This window comes from Hemisphaericaspora subhashii, assembly GCF_019202705.1.
Source record: "Hemisphaericaspora subhashii strain CBS 10753 chromosome Unknown scaffold4, whole genome shotgun sequence".
In the NCBI taxonomy this organism is placed as follows: Eukaryota; Fungi; Ascomycota; class Pichiomycetes; order Serinales; family Debaryomycetaceae; genus Hemisphaericaspora; species Hemisphaericaspora subhashii.
The window spans coordinates 144,621-166,419 of NW_026057211.1; the positions used below are offsets into that span (position 1 = coordinate 144,621).

A 21,799-nucleotide genomic window follows, 5' to 3' on the forward strand; every position below is an offset into this window, starting at 1 on the left:
TATATTATTATGTACAATTTTATAAATATAAGGGCACGCTTAACAACATGAACCATGTGGTTTAGATAATCGATAGTTTTCGATTAATCTGTTTGTAAGATAATTACCTACACCACTTCCAACAGCAACAGCAAAGAAATAAGTCAAAGTATAAGTCATAACAGCAAGCATCAAACCGTAACTGAAGATATCTGGGATAACAAAAAGAATCAACTTAATAAACTCTCTAAACAATGATGAAACAGTGGAAATTGATTTATTTTGTGCAACAGCATGAGTAGATTCCTGTTCACTGCTAAATTTAGGACCACATCCGTCACAGGATTGAGCACTACTAAGAGCAGGAGCCACGACAACCCCAGTACCATCTCCTTGTATCTTTGAATGGGAATCAGTGTTCCAAACAACTTCTTCTAAATAAACTCTACCAAAAACTAACAATCTTGCAAAAATAGCAACAAAAAACAACAATACAAAGATTCCAAACGCTTCTCCACTATTACTAGCAGCCAATCCTTTGAAAACAACTGGATAATCTTTAAAATTGGTAGTAAAGTACATATGCATACCTCCCATATCCATACTTCCATGATCAGCAGCAGCTGTTGTGGCACTTTCAGCCATAGATGCCATTCCTGCCATACCTGTCATTGTTGAACTTGCAGTATCATGGACATGAGAAGTCATGGATGCCATGGTAGAGGTTGCTGTAGTGGACATCATGTGCATGGCATGGTCCATTGATGATGACACGGATTCACTATTCATATTCATATTGACTGGGTGTGTGTATGTGAATTATATTGAAAGTATATTAAAGAAAAACAAGGGGAATGAGATGTGAGGTGGAGGGGACAAGGGGAAATGACGTTGGTTTATATATTAAAAGTAGGGTCCCTTGATGAGCAAATTCTTTGGTACTTGTTTTGTAACTTCAAGGGTACAAAGAGAACGGCTAAAGAAATACGAGTGAGTTGCGCAATTTTTCACTTTCCTAATTAGGAAGGCACCTCCGATATTTCGGTAATCTAGAAATCCATTTCATTTTATACTGCAGGAAAATGCCAATGATTCAAGGGTTACACCAAGAGATTTGAATCATGAACTTGGAAAATCATTGTAAAAAGACGAATTAAAAGCATTTATATTAAAAATTAAATAACGTTACAACCTACTCTTTACGAATATAAATATTTGCGCTCGCACAAACTTTATTAGGACAAACCAAACCAAACATTTTAATTATCTATTCAACATTCATGTCTGTGGATCCTTATCTTCTATAAAAGCACATCTTTGACTCTTATCATTAACCAAAACATGATAATCCAACCATTCAGCAGCAGTATATCTTGTACCACATGCAATACAAGTACCATATAGTGGCAATTTATCAGTTAAGGTATGTGCTGCTTTTCCTTTAGGATCATCAAATTTAAAATGCAGGTGTAATAAATGTTTCTTATAATCATAAGGACGATTAAAATATTGTGTTCTATGATTACACATATATTTTGGATATATGCATTGGAATCTTCCAACTTCATTATGAATTCTCATATGTCTTGTTAAATCTCGACTAATAAACTTATCACAAACCGAACATACCGCACCTCTAGATACTCTCTTCTTTCCTGGCTTAGATGCATTTGGAGATAGCTCACCTTTAGGTTTTCCAACATTGGTTACACCTTGATCTGATTTGCTCCTGGGAATTGTAGGACGTGTCAAATATTTCTCGTTCTCATTTTCGGAATTATCATCTGAGCCAGGCAACGATTTATTTGATTGTTGTTGCTCAATGCTATCTGGAGATACTTGTTTATGTTCAATTGAATATGCTCTCTTTCTCATGAAAATACTTTCTGGAGGAGACAAGAATTCATTATTTGAAGTTGTTTCACTATGTGAAGAATCAAATACATCAATTCCAATAGTCTCAGGGAGGCTGATTGCCGGTGTTTGTTGGATATCAGCCTTCGCAGAGGGCTGTACTGAGACGGGTGGCTGTTGGGAGACCTGATGGGGATGTTGTGGTGGTGCCGCAAACTCAAACGGCAAATCAGTAAAAGTGACAGCTGGAACTGCGTCATGCCTGTCACTATAATGTGCACTACTATTATCATCATATACCCCATCATTTTGTCTCATATAGCTTTCAAAAGTTTCGTTAAAGTTATCAACACCATTTTCATTTGCATCAATTCCAGGTGAAAAGAAATTACCCGTGTTCAAAGTTGGTTGAGTGTTAGCTATATCGAAATATCCACTAACCCTTGCTGGTGGTTCCATAGAAGGAGTGATATTAAAAGATGGTATTGACATTCCCAAAGTATCATCTGTTAATTCTAACTCATTCTCAGAAAACTGCATATATTTATGAGAATCAGTATCATCTCTAAATGAGGTATGAGCAGGCGTAAAAGCAAGTGACGACGGTATCCTATGTCCTCCAGGAGTTCTACTCCAGTAATCGGCGCCTGAATCTGATTGTGAAGAAGTAATAATTCTCTGACCAAGGATTGGCTTCTTATTTATGCCATCCAATTTAATATGAAATCCCGGATTTCTATTCTTCTTGGGTCTTCCTCTTTTGGCTTTGGTTTTGATATCTTTCAGTATAATTTCATCCGGCCTTAAACTTTTGACAGGGAGTCCCATAGAATCTTTGATGTGTTGCGGTTGGGCTTGATGTTGTTGGTGCTGCGGTTGTCGACTGTAAAGTTGATGCGCTATCTTGGGAGATTTAAATTGTCCTGGTTGTGGGTTATTGTAGTAGGTCGGTTGTATATCGAACCCAACAACCTTCTCGGCATCTTCCGGGATTTCCTTGATTTGATACTCTATAGCATGTTTTGTAGGATGTATTGGAAGTGATTGCTGTCGTATGGATTGAGGTCTTTGAGGAAATGATGTCGCCTGAGGCGGTGATGACTGTGGTAGTGTTTGTGGATTGGACGCAGGCACGTCAAATTGTTGTAAGTACTGTGGATTACCATTTTGGGCGTATTGGCGTTGTGGGGAAAATTGTTGTTGTACTTCGTATACCTCAGGTTGAACACCTGGTTGTGGAACCGGGTGCCCAAGCGGGTGATGATGTGGAAGATGTTGCGGTATTTTAACCGCTTGTTGTTGATGTTGCTGTTGTTGTAAAAGCTGTGAAAACTGTTGATGAACGAGGTTGTCATTATATAAATGGTCGATGCTTGACGAAGGTACTGACGAAGATATTCTATTAGAAAAGTATTCATATTCGTCATCTTTCTCATTTCCGGAATGGGATGGTATGACGTTGGGTTCGTTCAACTCGGATATATAGCCTGATATATTCCCAGTCTGTTCTTGAATACTAAACAATGTACTGTTATCTTTAGGGGTCGTTGAATTTTCCAAATGATTAAACAACGTTTCTAGTTGATATACGTCACTTGAAGCGGGATATTCAGAAGGGTTAGCCTCACTCCGGCTACTACTCTGTGCCATTATTCTATACTACAAATTGTGTGGTTGTATTCCTAAAAGCTATAATAAAATTTGATTAGGGGGGGGGGGGGGCCACTCGGTGTTTTTTTTTCCTTAGATTCTTTTCGTTAGGTTTCCTGTTTTTCTAAAATCAATCTTAAGTGTGCGTCAAACTAAATTTTCTTAACAAATTTATTTTTATTGTTTTTTATTTTATTTTTTTTTCTCTCTCTCTCTCCTTCCTTGCCTTCTTAATTGCGGATTTCTTAACTATGGTGGGGGGTGAGGAGAGGGGGCATATATTCTTAATTCCGAATTCTATTCATGCACAAAGTATTAAATATGAAACATCTTCTGGAATAGAAAATATGCCGAAGCAGTACAAGGAAGTCTGTTGTGTAGCATAATGTGCCAGTAATGTCGTCTCTGTTATCAATTTAGTAGATTGACACATGTGAAGAATCAGCCCCCTTGTTATCCGTATTTTCAACCACACAAAGCCATCACGAATATCCGCGGCCCCGATTTCATTGATAAGCTCGAAGTATTGAATATAAGTGTGAGTACATACGTTTGGCACTTTCCCAAAAACATTTCTACTGGAGGAGACTCGATGTTCAGTGGTGGTGCCCTTATAGATCAATTCTTCTCACCTCCAAATTGAAGCAGCCACACTTCCAAGCAAATGTAAAAAAAGTATCGATAAACTTTTGTCAGATACATTTTGCATTGCATCTTCCGTGCCTCTAAGAACAAATTTTCTATAGCTTACCTACTTTTGTACCTTGAAACTAATTTGGAGTCTATAGGTTCTGAAAGTGAGATAAATGATTAACTTCCAGGTAAGGATAATTTTTGTAAGGAGCTAGAGTTGCCGGTTTTGATCTATAAAGTTCACGTGGTCAACTTCTTTTGCAATTCTAGAGTTTCAATTTTCATACATTTTTGAAGGTTTGATGGAAATGGTTCATTTATCATTATTGACTGTTGATTCCATGAACGCACCCTTTCAGAAAACTTAGCTATTCAGGAAACACGGAATACTTCGTTGTAATGGGAAATATGATCTGGTTGTAAAACTTCTTTTTTTGCAACAAAATTGAAAAGTTGCTTTTGTCTTTAACGTAAGAAATATTGCGCACTACAAATTGCGCAATTTCTTTCTTTTTTAATATCGTCATCGTTACGTCTTAATCGTAATTTATCTTGTTTGAATGTACATTTATGTACATCAGCAATCTAGCAGATTCAAATTATGAAACGTATCTAGGCGCATTAAGAAAATATTTATTGACTCGTTGCACCTACATCTTGCCGAGACCGTTTTTTATCCTGTGGTCGACGTCACCTGGGTGCCTCTGGACAAAGCTCAGAGTCATAAGTGAGAAACATCTAGGTTTGGTGAAGATCAAGAAAACCAAACCTTTAGTAGTATAGTTGTAATATAGAAATGCTTAGTCACACTAATTATATGACTCACGGAATAGCAGAAAGATTAGAGCTATTGTCTATGAGTATCAAGTTATGCTGTATCCCTCTGCCTTGGGAACCCCTGCGTGGTATATACGATATTAGATCTCACATGGCTTTATTTTGCTTGTTAATTGGACTGGTCATTTGTTGTTGTCCAAGACATGTCATTCTTCCTGCGTTATGCAGAATTATTCGCAGCCACAGAAAAAAAATAAAATCTTTTTCCGCTGAAAATAAGTTGTACATCTACAGTGCATAAATTGTTTCGGAAAAACAGCCACATGGGATTGAAAATTGTATTTAATATGATTGAATACTAGAAAACTCTACTTATGAATTGAAAATAGAAAATAACTTAAGTAAATATCCTACTGAGAGACTGGCTCTAGAATAATAACGAATTCGCAACTATTTATCTAATGAAAATCATGGCACTTCGATGTATGGACAACGATTAGAAGCATCGTCAGTTAATACATGGAAATCTAACCAATGTCTACCTAGAGCTCTATGCCCACATGGACAGGTACCCCAATGGTCTAATTTATCACTCAAATTATGTAATTTTTTAACTGTTGGATTGTCGAATTGAAAATGTCTATTCAAAAGATGCTTTTTGAAATCATAGGGTCGATTAAATTTACCCAGCTTATGGATGCATTGACTTCTTGGAAATACACAAGTAAATCTAGATTCTGCTTGATGTGTTCTCATATGTCGCGACATATCACGAGTAATTTTCTTTCCGCAAAGACTGCACACTTTATGGTCTACAAACTGTGCTTCTACTAATGGGACCGCGATGTTTGCATTGGAATTTACCATAGTGGTGAGGTCAGGGTAGTGGGCGTATTCAATGGGATATGCAACTGCAACATTGTCGATTGGCATAGAGCCAGAATTATAATGCTGTGTTGGAACTATAGGTGGAGGCTGGACTGTGTTTTGTTGCATTGACATATCTGGATGGACTTGATATGTAGGTTGATAGACCTCAGATTGAGGAACGTAGGTGCTTCTAATAGGATATGCCGTATAGGAATCATACTGAGCTTGGGAATAGCTTTGTTGTGGAACAGATTGTTGAGGTTGAATGGGAGGAACATAAGGCGAATGAGATGGTTGGAGGACCGGTTTTAAATTATCGTGATTTGTCGGTATTGTTGACGAGTGTCCCGAAAGAGATGTTTGGACTGCTCCGTTCTGAATCGGTTCTCTTGGTGTAGAAACAAACTGGTTGGGTTGCTGCCCACCTACTTGTTGCTGAATACTATACGGAGGCGTTGGTGTACTTCTCTGAGATGTTGACAGACTTTTTTGAGGTGGATCGAAAGAGTTGTTGATATTGTTCATGTTTGTTGAATCAAGTTGAAGTTGATTGTATTCTGAATGGGTGATTACTTCCATCTATATTTTTGTTTTATAATTGTGATATTATATGAATTACTACTAGCCTATAATTCATTATTTTCAGAATATAGAACTGAATTTTGGTCAATACTTATACGTGTTGTGAGATCGGATGGGGGTTGCCTCTGGTGATATCTGAGGGGGGCTGATGATTGATTGTAAGAAAGAATATCAGGACTAAATTTAGCAAGAATTAGCGCGAATCTTATGTTTTTGCAACTTTCTGCAAGTGTAAATCTGGCGAAATGTAACATGACGGGAATTAATCTTTATATATTTTCCGTGGTGCGTCTGATCATTTCAAGATCCAATAATAAATAATTATTTATTATCAAATCAAGTTTGACGCTTGGAAGACGGTAAACAATAATATTAATAATTGATCTTAATAAATTGCCATATTATTTGGTAGAAAATAAGAGGAAAGCAAAAAAAATAATTCTATTATTAAATTAAAAAATATTCTTCTATTGCAGATATTTTTAACGCCCCAGTATATTTCTATTTTATCGTCATTTCTTTTTTATTTGATCCAGGAACAATCTCAAGGTCATTAATGGATAAATCTTCTTCTACTATTGGTATTCAATCGCATACATGCCCTTTCTACACCTGGAATACATGGCGATTCTCTGGAAAAAAATTGAATCAACAATCCAGATTTCGTTATAGATTATATCATACTAGTTGTAGATCTTCTTTTTCATTCAAATATTTAACCATTACACTAGTATTTCAACGTAACAATCAAGTAAGCAGTTGTGCATTTCGGAAAGGAGTCCATGAGAAATGTCATCCGACCTGCGATTGTAGATGAAGTTAGTCATTTTTTTGGCTAAACTGTCAATACAATGGAGTCATGCAAATAGCGAAAGATATTTTCTCAAAGATCAAAAAAATAAAATATTTTCCAAAGCTTTAATTGTATTGGGATGTGCATGATCGAAATTAAATTGAGGTGTCTACGAACAGAATCGGAAAATTGACTACGTTCACTATATCCTTAGAACGTATGAAAGACACCCCCTAGCTTTGGTTATAACGACTAAACGAAGTGCTGGTTGGATTGTGAAAACTTGCTTAATCTATATTACGAATATAGAATTCTATAGAAATTCGCAGCCCGACTTTCGCAAGATACACCCGCAATTCCTAATAGACTAATCGGAAATTCAGAAAATAAGTAAATCCGAGTTTGAACCAAATAAAAATGATATTGGTCGTAGACGAAGCCACATTAAGAAAATCTAGACTGGTCCCCTTGCAGAGGTGGCGGAAATGTTGCTAAATGAGATAGGTCACAAATTTTTTTGATGAAAAATAATAATCGGCTTAATTCTTTTTGGCTTTGAAAATCCGTGCATAAAAGCTGGGTAATAACACCGATCAGGCTTCGTACTCTGGGGTGCCATTGTGAAATTTCGCTTAATAAAAGGAAGTAATGTTTTTTCTTCAGTGGGAGAATCATACGTTTTCGCCAATAATTGCCTAAAAATCATAGATTGTCTAAATATGAGACCATCGGTTGTAAAATTTGCGTGCCAGACAAAAAGCAATTCTACAACCTCCCTGAGTACCGAATCAGAATTTACAGAGTAGATACAACCATTACAGATATGCGTTTGCATATAGCTGGAAGCCAAGACTTTTGCTTCAGAAATGGGCGATCTTCAACGTGAATCAAGGTTGTGAATTTCAAGTTCTCACCTCTGATACAACAAAAGTGTCGATAACGAGGAGGATAGTAGCATGCGTCTCACGGGCTCATTTATTCACCACTGGTACGAGAATCAAGAGAAATTTTTTACTAATAAGCCTGATTGAAGACTTGATTATCACACGGATTTATTTTTGTCAACAGAGACACTCGTGATTAGATAATCTTGCTTTTAATTTAGATGACCAAATTTGCTGCTTAAATATTGCCAACTGTAAAAGAAGCCAAATGCTGTCATAAGACGGTTATAAAAAACGACGAAAGGGTCGGCCTTTCAATAATATAAAGCAGTTATGGAAACCGTTGTAGGGGAAGGGGATATATACACAAAAAATCGGATGATATTCTTAGATCAATTTATAGATCTTTAAAAATAAGATGAAACAGACTGAAAAAATACTCGTTTGCAGCCAAAAAATAATAGTTACGTCAATAAAAATACGTGATAATTTCTATTTTCTAGACGTATGTTTTTGTTTTACGAGTTAAACGGCATATACTCCTTCTTTGAAAGACCTATTTTCATTTCATGCCCGCCCACCGCCCATCTCAGCAAGCCTCTTTTTGAGATATGCATCCCATTCAGCGCATGATGTCCATGCTACGGAAGCAGAAAATAACAATGCTTTTTTTGTTTGGCTTAAAAACTCCGAATATTTTCTTGGAGGCATATCTAATTAATAGAACATAAAGAAAACACAGAACCCGATTCCGGACGCAAGAGCATGTTCTTGGAACAACACAAGCTCAGGGACGGCCCGGCTATTTCTTCCTTATCAACCAATATAGGGTACACTCAAGTACCTAAACACCTTATATGCGTCAGGGGGTTTGATAAACAACCTTCACATCCATCATGGTGTCCCTTCTGCACGATACAGCCCTCGTAGTTGTCATCACAATACAAAGGAATGGCAGCAATTTAAGTAAAAATCATATATAAATGATGACGGTAAGCCTCACTAGCTCAAGCATATCATCGGGAGGATTGATCACGAATCCCGTACAGTTGACCTAAGTTTGATCCCCAAGCTTTTGTAATAACGAAGCCCATTCAGTGTAATTTCACTATCCAACAAACTGAGATGATATCCCATGAAACTCTCTTACGAATCCTCCAATTCAAATGGGTTGATAATAGCTTGGTATTGGACGTCCTTCCATGAGCTGATACTGGCCCTGGGAAATAATTTTTTTGCTGCAACAACATGCATCATATTGTTTTTGATAGCAGCAAACAGTCCCCCCTTGGCCCTAGCTAATTAGCAGTGTGATTTTCACATCCCAACTCTTCGATACAATATTTTCTCATGTCATGATAAACATACTACGAGAAGAATAAAGGGTCTCTTGGGAACTTGGGAATATGGCTTCTCCATAGGAGTGACGATAAATTGCCCGCTCACAAGACACTACAGGAAGACACATAGCTAAGTATTATAGAACACCAAGAACGACTTTCGAAATCAAGCGATTCAGCTCTCTATTCGGATTTGGATTTGCGCATTGCGGCATTGCCGTCACCTACTCTATAAAGTATTCATTCTAGAGGCTCATGATCCATTTGATTTTGTCATGAAATATACTTAAGTCCTCGGTAGTATTCTCCCGAATCGAATCTGGTAATGGGGCGATACAGCTGCACAGATAAATCGCCCAATCCTTATGTAAGGATCAATTCTGAAATTATGCATGCTGTGGTCTTTAGGTATAAGGGAGACAATACCCAGGGGTAAAGACCTTAAGAGAGAAGCTACATTAGGTCGGAATCGTAGTTAAGAATGTTTGATGGCAGGGAAGCTCTGTCCGTGGAGGAACCGAGCGATTGTGTATTGCAATGTGGGAGGTGAACGTAGTTCTATATAAGAAGTTGTCGTTGTAGACGAGAACTGTGAAAGTCCTCTTGTGTGAGCGAGCACCATGGAGGACTTTTTTCTATCCATTCCTGATTCCAATCCGAAGAAGGGGAAGGTCCACAGGTATTTATCCTAGTCAGGCGGGACACCGTGTGACGCAGATGTGACAGACGAATCTGGGCGTAAACTCAACCTAAAACGAATGTGACGAGGCACCATTCTGAAACACTAGAGCGGACTCTATGCCAACGAAGGACCAAGCAAGTAACTTGCATTATGGGAACCTCAGTCCGGGTTACTGTCATACCACATTCTGCTGTATTAGGTTTTCCGCAAGCAAGGCCGAAAGGGACAGCACATAAAGACTCCTTACATTAGGCCTGTCAGCTCCAAGGGTGAATGTAGTTCTTCTTTAGGTTGAATTAGTAAACTGGGGAGATTTCAGGTAATAGGAACTACAAGTCGTGCTTACAGGGAACCCATTAAATAGACATATAATTTTGATGAATATCAATAAGAGTGGATTTCCGACCTTAGCTGGAATTGAGATTATGCAACTTGATTTGGTTAAACAGGGTTATCTATATATCACATCTAGGAGAGGAGAGTTATTGGTTAACAATATCTCTGATGTCAAATACATAACCTCTCTTGCGTTTAATTCGCTTATTTCTCATGTTGTTTCTTAGAACTATTTTAGGTCATGTGATTTAATTGAGAATTTCAAGAATATATTTACGAGAATTGTTTGAGAGTTATTTTTTATATTTTTTATATTACTTTCTTTTAGTTAACGAGTGTTTATTTTATTATATTATATTATTGTTTTTGTGTGACAACTCATAACTATAATACTCTTATTGATCATTATTGCAGAATAGCTCAAGAAGTTATCAAAGAAGATCGATAATACAACAAGTACTAAAAGTTAACAATCAAAATAAAGGGGACACCAGATCCTTAGTATTATTAACTGAAAGTCATACCAAATTAATACCGGTAAATACAACATATGCACCCTTTTCTCATGGTTAGGATTCTGCAGATGTATTAACTGAAGTACTTTCGTTGTCTCCGACAACACTCTGCTAAATTCGAAAGCGAAAGCAACCATGAGGTTGCCATTTAAATTCAGCAACAATTAGACCAAATTGAAAACTTCTGGAACTGTTTCGCCGATAATAGGCTCTTCCAAATGAGGCGACCATTTCTATTTTACACAAATCTGATCAGACAATTCCAAATATTACCTCTTCCTCTTAGCTATAAGAGTGCATGCAGCATCTGTGAGTGTTGTATTTACCGGCATTAATTTGGTATGACTTTCAGTTAATAATACTAAGGATCTGGTGTCCCCTTTATTTTGATTGTTAACTTTTAGTACTTGTTGTATTATCGATCTTCTTTGATAACTTCTTGAGCTATTCTGCAATAATGATCAATAAGAGTATTATAGTTATGAGTTGTCACACAAAAACAATAATATAATATAATAAAATAAACACTCGTTAACTAAAAGAAAGTAATATAAAAAATATAAAAAATAACTCTCAAACAATTCTCGTAAATATATTCTTGAAATTCTCAATTAAATCACATGACCTAAAATAGTTCTAAGAAACAACACATACTGCTGTACAAATGTAAGGAGTGGTTATGTGCTCCTTCCCAATTTGGAATTGGAGTAATCGCGGAGATAATAGACTTTCGTCGGTCGTTAGTGAGTATGTGGTATGGCGGGGGCCTGGACGTGGTTCCTGTGTGTAACTTATTACATTACAGTTGATTTCTGAAAAGCTTCGACTCGGCCTCTATCTTCCCCATTTCCTAAACTTTAGGGCTCGAGGATAAATACCTGTGGATTCCCCCTTTTAAGCTTTTGAGATTTGATTGGGGAACAACGATCTATTACATAGATTATATACAACACAGAACTTTGGTTCACTCTGGGAATTCCTAATATACATTCGCTCGGTCGATTCAATAGACGGTCAAGCGCTTCCACGTTCAATCAACTTGAGTATTCTCATAAATTCGAGTAAAACACTATCTATCTTACAACAAATCACAAAATAACAAGTGCACGGATACTAAAATTATAAGTAGCATGCGCTAATAGTTGTTGTTGTGGGTTCAGCTAGAGATCAAAACTTTCTGACCATCTTGATTCTAGAACATTGAATCGTCGGATGTCGTATCTCATGCTGAGAGCTAAGAAATTTCAACAAACGCTTGCGGACCAAACGTGCTTCAAAATTGCTTCATGGCCGTTTTATGATTGTTTTCCCTAGAAAAAATTAAGTTGAATCAGATTCAGAAAAATTCTTGGAACCGCAACTAAGAAATAAACTTTCTGCTTTTGGAATGGACAATACCCAAAGCAGATATAGATTTTCCGAAATAAACCACACCCACCCACTAATATCCAAGTAAGTACTGGACACAAATGAGTTTGTGTTTTTTTATGTGGGAGAACGGTTTTGGTGCCATTCAAGATTGCTGAACCTAGGCATGCCTGTTTCACCAATTGGAACACGAATGTTATCACACCCTTTCGCTGTTTGAAAATTAAACAAGAGACACTGGGAATCAGGATAGTGGTTTTCTAGAATCCTTGCTGCATCAAATGCAATATCCACAATCCCCGCTAAATTACCTTCCTTAGAAACAAAAGTAGACAAATGATCTGGATCAATCCTTAAGACATATTTTGATCTAGTTTCTGGTGCATAGAAAAATCGCTTAATGCACATTTAATTTTTCAAACAATAAAAATTTGTTTAACACGCATAGAAAATATATTTTTTTTTCTCATAACGTAATTTTGCAGTTGGGTATTTTTCTGGATGGGGCCCTCGGAATTCAGAATCAATTTTTTCTGCTGGCTCCAATGTATCATCATAGAAATTGAACCAGCCAGATATTAACTGATCTGATTTATCATTTTAGTGTTAGTTGATTCAGCAATATGAGAATTTCAGGTTGCCTCATTGTAAGTAGTAATAATTTTACCATCCAATACCTTTTTTGGACTTTGCAAGCTTTAGAGAATCAGATAGCCGCCAGCCTTCTTCTTCGATTCTATTTGATAAAACATTTCTGAAACACAAAATAAGGGAAGTTTCTTGCCCATTGAAATTCTAGAACCTTTGAATATTAATCTCTTTCGATGCAATTACCAATGGCGTTCCTTTCTGTACCTTCAGGTAAATTGGATGCATAATTCCAATGGAATGACAATATAGATGAACCTTAGTCCTGTTAGACAACTTTTGCGAGATCTCGGTTCTTGCAAAATTTTCCATTTTGGTCAATGGTAAATGAATTCCGGCCATATAATTTTTGTATTACGATTTCGGTTGTTGTTAGATACGACGTTTTCACAATGAAAATTGTATGTTTTACTATTGTTTTAAAAGGGGGAGAATTTAGACAAGAAAATTAAATTCGCGTGATTTTTGAATTCCGACCAGTTAGCTGAGAAAAAAATAATTAAGCTTTATTGTGTTACACAAAAAACACGGAATTTAATTAATTAAGAGTTTTGGCATCCAATTCGTCATGAAACCAAAACAATCCCAATTACTCTTTAGAGAACCTCTCGTCAATCAATTATAATGATCAAGAAACCTCGTTTGAAAATGGTTGGAAAAATTTTTACTTTCCTTTGTTTGTTCCTTTCTTTCTTCCTTTCTTCTTCTTCTTCTTCTTCTTCTTTCAATCAATTCAATTTAGTTAATCAACTAACCTTTAGTCATTCCTTACTTTTACTGTTAATTAAACAAAAATGAAGCTTTCTTTAGCTATATTAGCTTTTGCTACTTTATCGCTCGCTGTTCCCGCAGCTCCAAATCATAAACGTGACGATTGTGCACAAACCCAATACCATGCTCATCATAAACACAAACGTGCCGTTGTCTATGATTACGAATATGTTACCATCACAGTTGATAGTCAGGGAAATACCATCAACCCTGTCCCAGAATCACCCACTCCTGCAGTTGAAGTTGTTGCCCCATCTTCTGCCCTGGAGGAACAACAAGCTCCTCCCGCCGCAAGTTCTGAATCTCCTGCTGCTCCTTCCGAACCAGCACAACCTCCAGCTGGAGTCAACAACGGTATACAGGGAGACTTAGGTGCTTATCAAAACCCAACTCAAGAATTCCCAGATGGTGTTTACTCGTGCGACCAATTCCCAGTTGGGCAAGGTGTTATCGCATTAGATCATTTAGGTTTCGGTGGATGGTCTGGTATCTACAACAGTGACACTTCAACCGGTGGTCTCTGTCGTGAAGGTTCTTATTGTTCATACGCTTGTCAAAGTGGTATGTCCAAAACGCAATGGCCAGAAGCACAACCAGCTAATGGTGTTTCCGTTGGTGGATTAATTTGCAGAGGAGGAAAATTGTACAAGACCAATTCAAGATCTAATTATTTATGTGAATGGGGTGTTGACAAGGCCATCGTTCAAAATACCTTAGGACAAACCGTGGCAATCTGTAGAACAGATTACCCAGGAACTGAAAATATGGTTATTCCAACCGTTGTCGGTGGTGGCCAAACTTCACCAATCACAGTTGTTGATCAACAAACTTATTACAGATGGAGAGGTGGTTTAACTTCTGCTCAATACTATGTTAACGATGCCGGTGTTGATTGGCAAACTGGTTGTACTTGGGGTTCTCCAGGTTCCGGTATTGGAAATTGGTCTCCAATTAACTTCGGTGCTGGTTACGACAATGGTATTGCTTACTTATCCTTGATTCCAAATCCAAATAACCGTGCACCATTGAATTTCAATGTCAAAATCGTTGCTGACGTCGGATCTAGTGTTAGTGGTCAATGTGTTTACGAGAATGGTGTTTACAATGGTGGTTCTGATGGTTGTACTGTCGGTGTCACTACAGGAAGAGGTGTTTACGTCTTATATTAGAGAAAGACAACAGCTCTCTTTAAAAAATCTATATTGTACAAATGACACTCTACTACGACTATTTCTTTCTTTCTTTATTCGGATTTTTTATTTTTATATTTAGCTGGTCAGATTTTTATATATGACCGTGGGTATCTTTTTCTATATGTATACGTTAATTTATTAAAATTTTAAGTAGAAGTTTAACGAGTAGGGTGTATTTCAATAGATACCTCTCTAATAAGTTGACTAGTAAATATCACATGTCAATTCGAAGGGTCCAGGGAGCCGTTAGAACTAGTCAAACAATACAATAGGTTACCCAGAGACAGTGGAAGGCACGGGGGATACAAGGCTAGAGCACATCCACACATAAGATTTTGGAGCACAATCCGCTTTGTTGCCCAACAATGGGTTTAGTTATAACGGTGGGCATAATTAATTATAAATAATTATAATCAATTATAAATACTTACTGAATATTTGAATTAAAAAATTGTAATTATTGAGAAAGATTTGGAGTGGGGACAAGAACAATATTTATATTATATTAACAGCTAAATTTCTAAACAAGGAGTGTATAAGCTGACGATTAAAACAAATCACACTTAAATAATAAACAACAAGAACAGGGGACAATGTAATCTAAGAAACCCAATACCAGAACTTTTCCCAAAGGTTCTTTGGAGGAGTATCATCAAACACCATTTCATCAATTTCTCTTGCACCGGTGTCAATGTCACATTCGTCATAAGGAATCAAAAAGGCTGTTTGCGCCTTAGTTACATAGAAGAATATGTAAAAGAATATGTAGGCCACAACGAAAAAGATCAAAGAAATATAATAAATGAAGAAATCTTCTACATTGAACTCAAAGAAGACTTCGAAACCTTGGACAAATACGGCGATAAAGACAGCAATAGCGGCATAGTAGGCACCATATGGCATGAATGGAACTTTGTAAGGTAATGAGTCTCTGCTTATATTTCTACTCCTCAAGATATGCATGAATCTAATGTGAGTGCATGAAATTAATCCCCATGAGATCATTCCAGCCGTGGCAGAAATGTTCAATAACCAATCAAAGGCCTCGGTACCTTTTCCTCTACTATCAAGTGCCAAATATCCCAATGAACCAAAGAGAGCAGTAAAAAGGACAGCAACATAAGGTACACCTTTCTTTGTAGTATGAAGGAAAAATTTTGGTGCAACTCCCGATTCTGCTAATCCATACATGATTCTTGACCCACTATAGACATTTGAATTACCTGCTGATAAAATGGTAGTCAAAATAACGGCATTGAAAATATCAGGCAAGACTTTTGTTCCGGCAAGATTCATTGCGATAATAAATGGGGAAGTTCTGGTGTCTTGAGAATCACCTTCTAATCTAGCATCATCGTAGGGAACTAACATACCAAGGAAAATAATAGATCCGATGAAAAAGATCAAAATTCTATACAAAACTTTCGTAATGGCAGCAGGGACGGTCTTTCTAGGATTTGAAGCTTCACCAGCAGCAATCCCTACCAATTCAGTTCCTTGGAAGGTAAAAACTGCATTGACCAAAGAAGAAAGCCAACCCAAGAAACGGGCAGTGTTCTGATTTTCAACCAAGATACCAGGTCCGAATGCACCAGGATTTCTCCAGTATCTGAATCCAATTGGACCAGTTTGTCCAGCACCACAAACAATAATAAATGCATAAAGCAAGAAGACGAGCAAAGCAAAAACTTTAATAGCAGCCATCCAGAATTCTACTTCTCCATAATATCTGACCGGGAACAAATTCAAAGCAGTTAATCCAACATAGGTCATAGTAATCCAAGCCCATAATGGAACAGCATCTGTCCAGTATTGAACAATTCTACCCACAATAGACAATTCCAATGCATAAGTAATTGCCCATGAAAACCAATAGGACCACCCATTAGCTGCTCCTAATGCAGGAGAACAGAATCTGGTAACAAATTGAAGAAATGAACCAGATACTGGGATCAAGGTAGCCATTTCCCCTAAGGAATAGGTAAGTGAAATAACCAAACTACCCACAAATAAAAATGAAATCAAAGCACTTGCAGGACCCGATTTGGCAAGAATACTTCCTGTGGATATGAAAAGACCAGTTCCAATGGTCCCCCAAGAGCAATCATGGAAACATGTCTTGCCTTTAATTTTCTTACAACATGCTCTCCACCTAATTCCAGAATATCATCTGGACTAACGAAGACGGGAGACTTTTCTTTATCGAGGACTGGATCCGGCAGCAGAGTGTTGTCGCGTGGAACTTTCTGACTCATGGTTATGTTTGATATGATTTAATTTTGTCAAGATCTTAATAAATCTTTATCCTGGTGAATTTGAAATTGAAAAGTGACAAAGGAGATGGTTATATACCACCATCGTTGATTTTTATTTTTAAGGTTTTGAACCTTATCAAGAAAATCCCACCCTTGCGAGTCGACTGGTTGCATGACATTGCAATTTGTTTGACAAATCAAATAAGATTTTAAACTTTCAATAAATTTTCAATAGACAATGCTACAGATATTTGCACCAAAAGGTGGATTTTACATGTAGATTTCAAAGTTCTTGGCAGTAAAGTATTCACCAAGGCTGAAGTAAGTCAAAAAAGCGAAAGTGAAGAGATAAGGAAGGGTTCCATATAGTCTATCCCCGGTCTTGATCCATTCCCCTCCTCGGCGTAAGCTTCTATTAGGAATCTATACTTCAGGTTGAATGAAAATGCCATGTAGGAAATGTGAATGAAAGAGATTTGGAAATTTTTAACTTTTGTGTTAATTACTAGAGATCGTGTAGATCTGAAAATTTAATTGCACACGATAAAAATTAGATATGGAATTCATGATGGTGGTATGATTTTATCATTATCTTTTATCTACGTAACCATATGATGTTCGGATTCTTTCCTTAGGGTACTTGGTTAAAATTATCTTTTGTAATTCCTTAACCCCCTAGAATATTTTTGGTTGTCATAACAGGATTAGGATTATAGTTCATAAATAAAAAATTCAAAATTTTTTATCCGGTATTTTATTTTTTCATATTCAAGAAACTTTAAATAGAATTAAACGACTACAATTTATCCACTATTTGTCTTGGTAGACAACATCGATACCGAGGGTATTGGTAACTCTGTTCCAGGTCGGTCATTCTGTAGAATTGGAAAAAAATATACTAAGGAAAAGTTTTGCAGAAATTTAAGAGAACATGCGTTTTTAGAATGGAGTGATTGGAACTTTATTCAAATAAATATTTGGAAATGCTGCGGGGGCGGGATTGTTCTTTATGAGGAGACTTGGCGATTTGAATCTACAGTATATTAAGCATATAGCCTTTCGTTCAGTAAGGTGGACAACAGATTCCACAAGCTTGTGAAAAAGCTAAGCTAAGCAAAATTTTCGCAATTGCTGCAATTTATACGAATCTCAGCTGTTCTACAAATGCGGTCTCTCCACCTTCTTCGCAGAAATTCTATGCCTAATTCAAAACCCTTGAAACGAACTACCAAGGTATGTAACTCCATGTCACAAAAGTGTAACTGAGGCGAATATGTGACGACAAGTTCCAATACGCAGGGCTATGTTAAAAATGGTTCGGGGTTTCGTATTTATTATGTAATCAATGGTTTTATTTTTTTTTTTTTTTTTTTTTTCCTAATAGACTATAAGAAAAAAAAAAGCAACCCCCCATACACTACCTTACAACAAGAGCAGAAGAAAAAAAAAAGCAGAAAAATTTTGCAGCAAATAAAAAATATTTGGCAACCGAAAGAAGAGATGAATTGTCTACAACTTCTTACGACTATAATTATTTCGAAATTAAGAATTAAACATATACAAATAAAAAATAAACGATGAAATGAAGGAATTAAAAATAAAGGAAGTTAATAATGTACAAAAATGGTATTCAAAATGAGAGAGACATTTCTCTATGCCATAAATTCCCAGAACTTCTGCCAAAGATTCTTTGGTTCATTATCTTCAAATTCCATTTCATCAATTTCTCTAACACCAGTATCAATATCACATTCATCCAAAGGAATCAAAAAGCTTGACCAACTCCATGCTTTCTTTCCAAATCCATTAAATAAGAAATGGAAGAAGACCCAAGTGACAACAAAAAGGATTACTGAAATATAAGCAGTGAAAAATCCACTGGCGGTGACATCCCAGAAAACAGAGAACCCTTGAATGAATACCAAGATAAAGATGGCAATACAAGCATAATAAGCATTAAAAGGCATGAACATTGCTTTGAAAGGTAATGAATCTCTTGAAATATTTCTTGATTTAAGAATATTCATAAATCTAATATGAGTATAAGCAATCCAACCCCAAGCAATAAGACCAGCGGTGGCAGTAATGTTTAATAACCAGTTGAAAGCTTGATTACCTGTTTCAGAACAAGCCAAGTATCCCAAAGCACCAAAAGCAGCGGTGAAAAGAACAGAAATGTATGGAACACCACCACGGTTCAATTTGGTGAAGAATTTTGGTGCAACACCGGATTGGGCAAGACCATAAAGAATACGGGATCCACTATAGACATTAGAATTACCGGCGGAGATAATGGTGGCAAGAATGACAGCGTTGAAGATATCTGGTAAAATCTTGGTTCCTGAGTTGATCATGGCAACAATGAATGGGGAGGTTGAAGTATAACCACCATTAGTTAATTTAGGATCATCGTAAGGAACTAATAAACCAAGGAAAAGGATACATAAAACGTAAAAGATAAGGATTCTGTATAAGACTTTTCTAATGGCAGCAGGAACGGCTTTTCTTGGATTATGACTTTCACCGGCAGAAATACCGACTAATTCAGTACCTTGGAAAGTAAAAGCAGCACTGATTAAAGAAGAAAGCCAACCTAAGAATTGAGCAGTATGGATATTACCTTCAACTAAGATACCTGGACCCCATGGACCTGGGTTTCTCCAATATCTGAAACCAACAGGACCGGTCTTACCAGCACCACAAACCATGATGAAGGCATATAAGATCCAACCAGCAACGGCAACAACTTTGATAGAAGCAACCCAGAATTCAACTTCACCATAATACTTGACTGGGAATAAATTGAATACAGTTAAGATAACCAAGAAAATAGAAATCCAAGCAGCTAATGGAACAGCATCAGTCCAATATTGAATAACTTGACCGACAATAGATAATTCCAAAGCAAAAGTAATAGCCCATGAGAACCAATAGTTCCAACCATTGGCAGCACCTAAAGAAGGAGAACACCATCTAGTGACAAATTGGACAAAAGAACCAGAAACTGGGATTAAAGTTGCCATTTCACCTAATGATTGAGTAATGGAGAATGCTAAAGTAGTCATGAATAAGAATGATAATAATGAAGATACTGGACCAGCATTGGCAATGACACCACCAGTGGAAATAAAAAGACCGGTACCGATAGTACCACCAAGGGCAATCATTGATATGTGCCTTGGTTTTAAGTTTCTTCTTACTTCTTCTTCAGCGGCCAGCACGGAATATTCTTGTTCAAATTCTGCCGTATCGACATATTGTGGTTGTTTTTCCTTGTTATCTATTTTAGAACCAGCTGGATGTATATCTCTAAGATGGGAGTCATTTGAGCTTGTAGCGTATTTTTCGTAATCAAGAGTCATTATGAATGGATGAGACTACAAGTACGGGGAGGGTAGATTACAGAAAGGAAAGAAAGAAAGAGGGACAAGCGAGCTTTAGTCAAGTGCCTGACATTCTGGAATTTTCATTCATATTTATATAATATTGCATTCGTAAAAATATTATGACGGTAGTTTCTTTTTGTAATTTATCAGCGTTAAATTTCTATTGTTTCAAATGAGTGATTTTTTTAGATAAAGATGCAGTAATAATTAATTAATATCTTTCATTAGTTTTTGTGATACGGTTTCAGACGTTTAAAGGTCGTATGCATACATACTTCGGATAAATACAGTGTATCATTAGCTTTCTTTTAAGTTTGACATATATGTAAGTCCTGTAAATCATCTAAAGTATTTAAGTGTTTGACCTTAGACTACTTTGAATCTTAAGAATCTATCTCGCCAGCTCTAACCCAGATCAAAAATCGATAAACAAAAGTTAATACAACGAATTAGAATAAAGTGAATTGGGGCTAAATCAATTAGAAGAACAATCAAAAATCGATTGTATTAAAAAATAATCTCTAATCTCAATGTACTTCTCTGTTAGATTTGAAGTAATTCCCCCTCTTGCTTCTTTGTCTTCGGTTAATACGAAGCATTATCTACCCCTTCTTCCCTTTTACCCCATATTTTTAGATAAAGAATGGAATTTCAGAGTTCTAAAAAGATCAATTCGTGTTTGCTTGCTGTTAACTGAAATACTTTAAATCCTTTGAACCCTTACCAAATCCCAATTTTGACATATATGCGGTGTTTTTTCTTACAAGAGGCACAATATTGATAGGTCATTCAACCTCTAATGGAATCTCATCGCGAAAATTTTTTCTGTATTTTTAAACGCCGTACCAGCTATAGTTGAAGGCAAAAAGAAATAATTGCCTTGTGAAATAATAAATACGGCCCATTGTCAAATATCTCGTTGGTCCCTTCCGTCTACGGCTTGATGTCTCGATTTGGAATGCCATTTTTGACTTGTGCTTAGAAATGGTGTTATTACGGAAATCTTTTCTCCTTTCTAAATTTGTGATTTGCTATCAGAGATCGATATTGACAAGCCACAGGATCTAGCTTCTGATTTTTTGACATAAAATGTAACAGAATAAATGAAAATTTCTTTTTTCTTTTTTTATTGCTGCAATCTTTCTCCGAAGTTTTAATTATTTTTTTTTGTAACGCACCCGTCTTTTTCAAAAGGGTCAATTCCTGTTTCGGAGTCTGACGCCAAAAGGAAATAAATTGGTTTCGCTATTTTGACTCTTTTAGGTCATTGGAAATGACAAAGG

At 36.6% G+C, this 21,799-nt stretch overlaps 6 protein-coding genes across 6 annotated transcripts; 1 reads left to right on the forward strand and 5 right to left on the reverse strand. All coding sequences in view use genetic code 12, as the record gives it.

Annotated features, from left to right (window-relative positions):
• Positions 1–39: 39 nt before the first annotated feature.
• On the reverse strand, positions 40–774 carry CTR1 (high-affinity Cu transporter; the record flags this gene model as incomplete). Its single annotated transcript, XM_049410562.1, has 1 exon — positions 40–774. The coding sequence occupies one exon, from the start codon at positions 772–774 to the stop codon at positions 40–42; it is 735 nt and encodes a 244-aa protein (XP_049265870.1).
• Positions 775–1,257: 483 nt separating this feature from the next.
• J8A68_000845 (uncharacterized protein) lies at positions 1,258–3,483 on the reverse strand (the record flags this gene model as incomplete). Its single annotated transcript, XM_049410563.1, has 1 exon — positions 1,258–3,483. The coding sequence occupies one exon, from the start codon at positions 3,481–3,483 to the stop codon at positions 1,258–1,260; it is 2,226 nt and encodes a 741-aa protein (XP_049265871.1).
• Positions 3,484–5,361: 1,878 nt separating this feature from the next.
• J8A68_000846 (uncharacterized protein) lies at positions 5,362–6,342 on the reverse strand (the record flags this gene model as incomplete). Its single annotated transcript, XM_049410564.1, has 1 exon — positions 5,362–6,342. The coding sequence occupies one exon, from the start codon at positions 6,340–6,342 to the stop codon at positions 5,362–5,364; it is 981 nt and encodes a 326-aa protein (XP_049265872.1).
• A 7,363-nt stretch (positions 6,343–13,705) lies between these two features.
• On the forward strand, positions 13,706–14,851 carry SUN41 (putative glucosidase; the record flags this gene model as incomplete). Its single annotated transcript, XM_049410566.1, has 1 exon — positions 13,706–14,851. The coding sequence occupies one exon, from the start codon at positions 13,706–13,708 to the stop codon at positions 14,849–14,851; it is 1,146 nt and encodes a 381-aa protein (XP_049265873.1).
• A 624-nt stretch (positions 14,852–15,475) lies between these two features.
• On the reverse strand, positions 15,476–17,130 carry J8A68_000848 (LYP1; the record flags this gene model as incomplete). The annotated part of the gene is made up of 2 exons (XM_049410567.1): positions 15,476–16,935; positions 17,052–17,130. 2 exons carry the CDS (start codon positions 17,128–17,130, stop codon positions 15,476–15,478), a joined length of 1,539 nt encoding a protein of 512 aa, XP_049265874.1.
• Positions 17,131–18,782: 1,652 nt separating this feature from the next.
• Positions 18,783–20,492, reverse strand: J8A68_000849 (uncharacterized protein; the record flags this gene model as incomplete). The annotated part of the gene is made up of 1 exon (XM_049410568.1): positions 18,783–20,492. One exon carries the CDS (start codon positions 20,490–20,492, stop codon positions 18,783–18,785), a length of 1,710 nt encoding a protein of 569 aa, XP_049265875.1.
• Between the last annotated feature and the right edge of the window lie 1,307 nt (positions 20,493–21,799).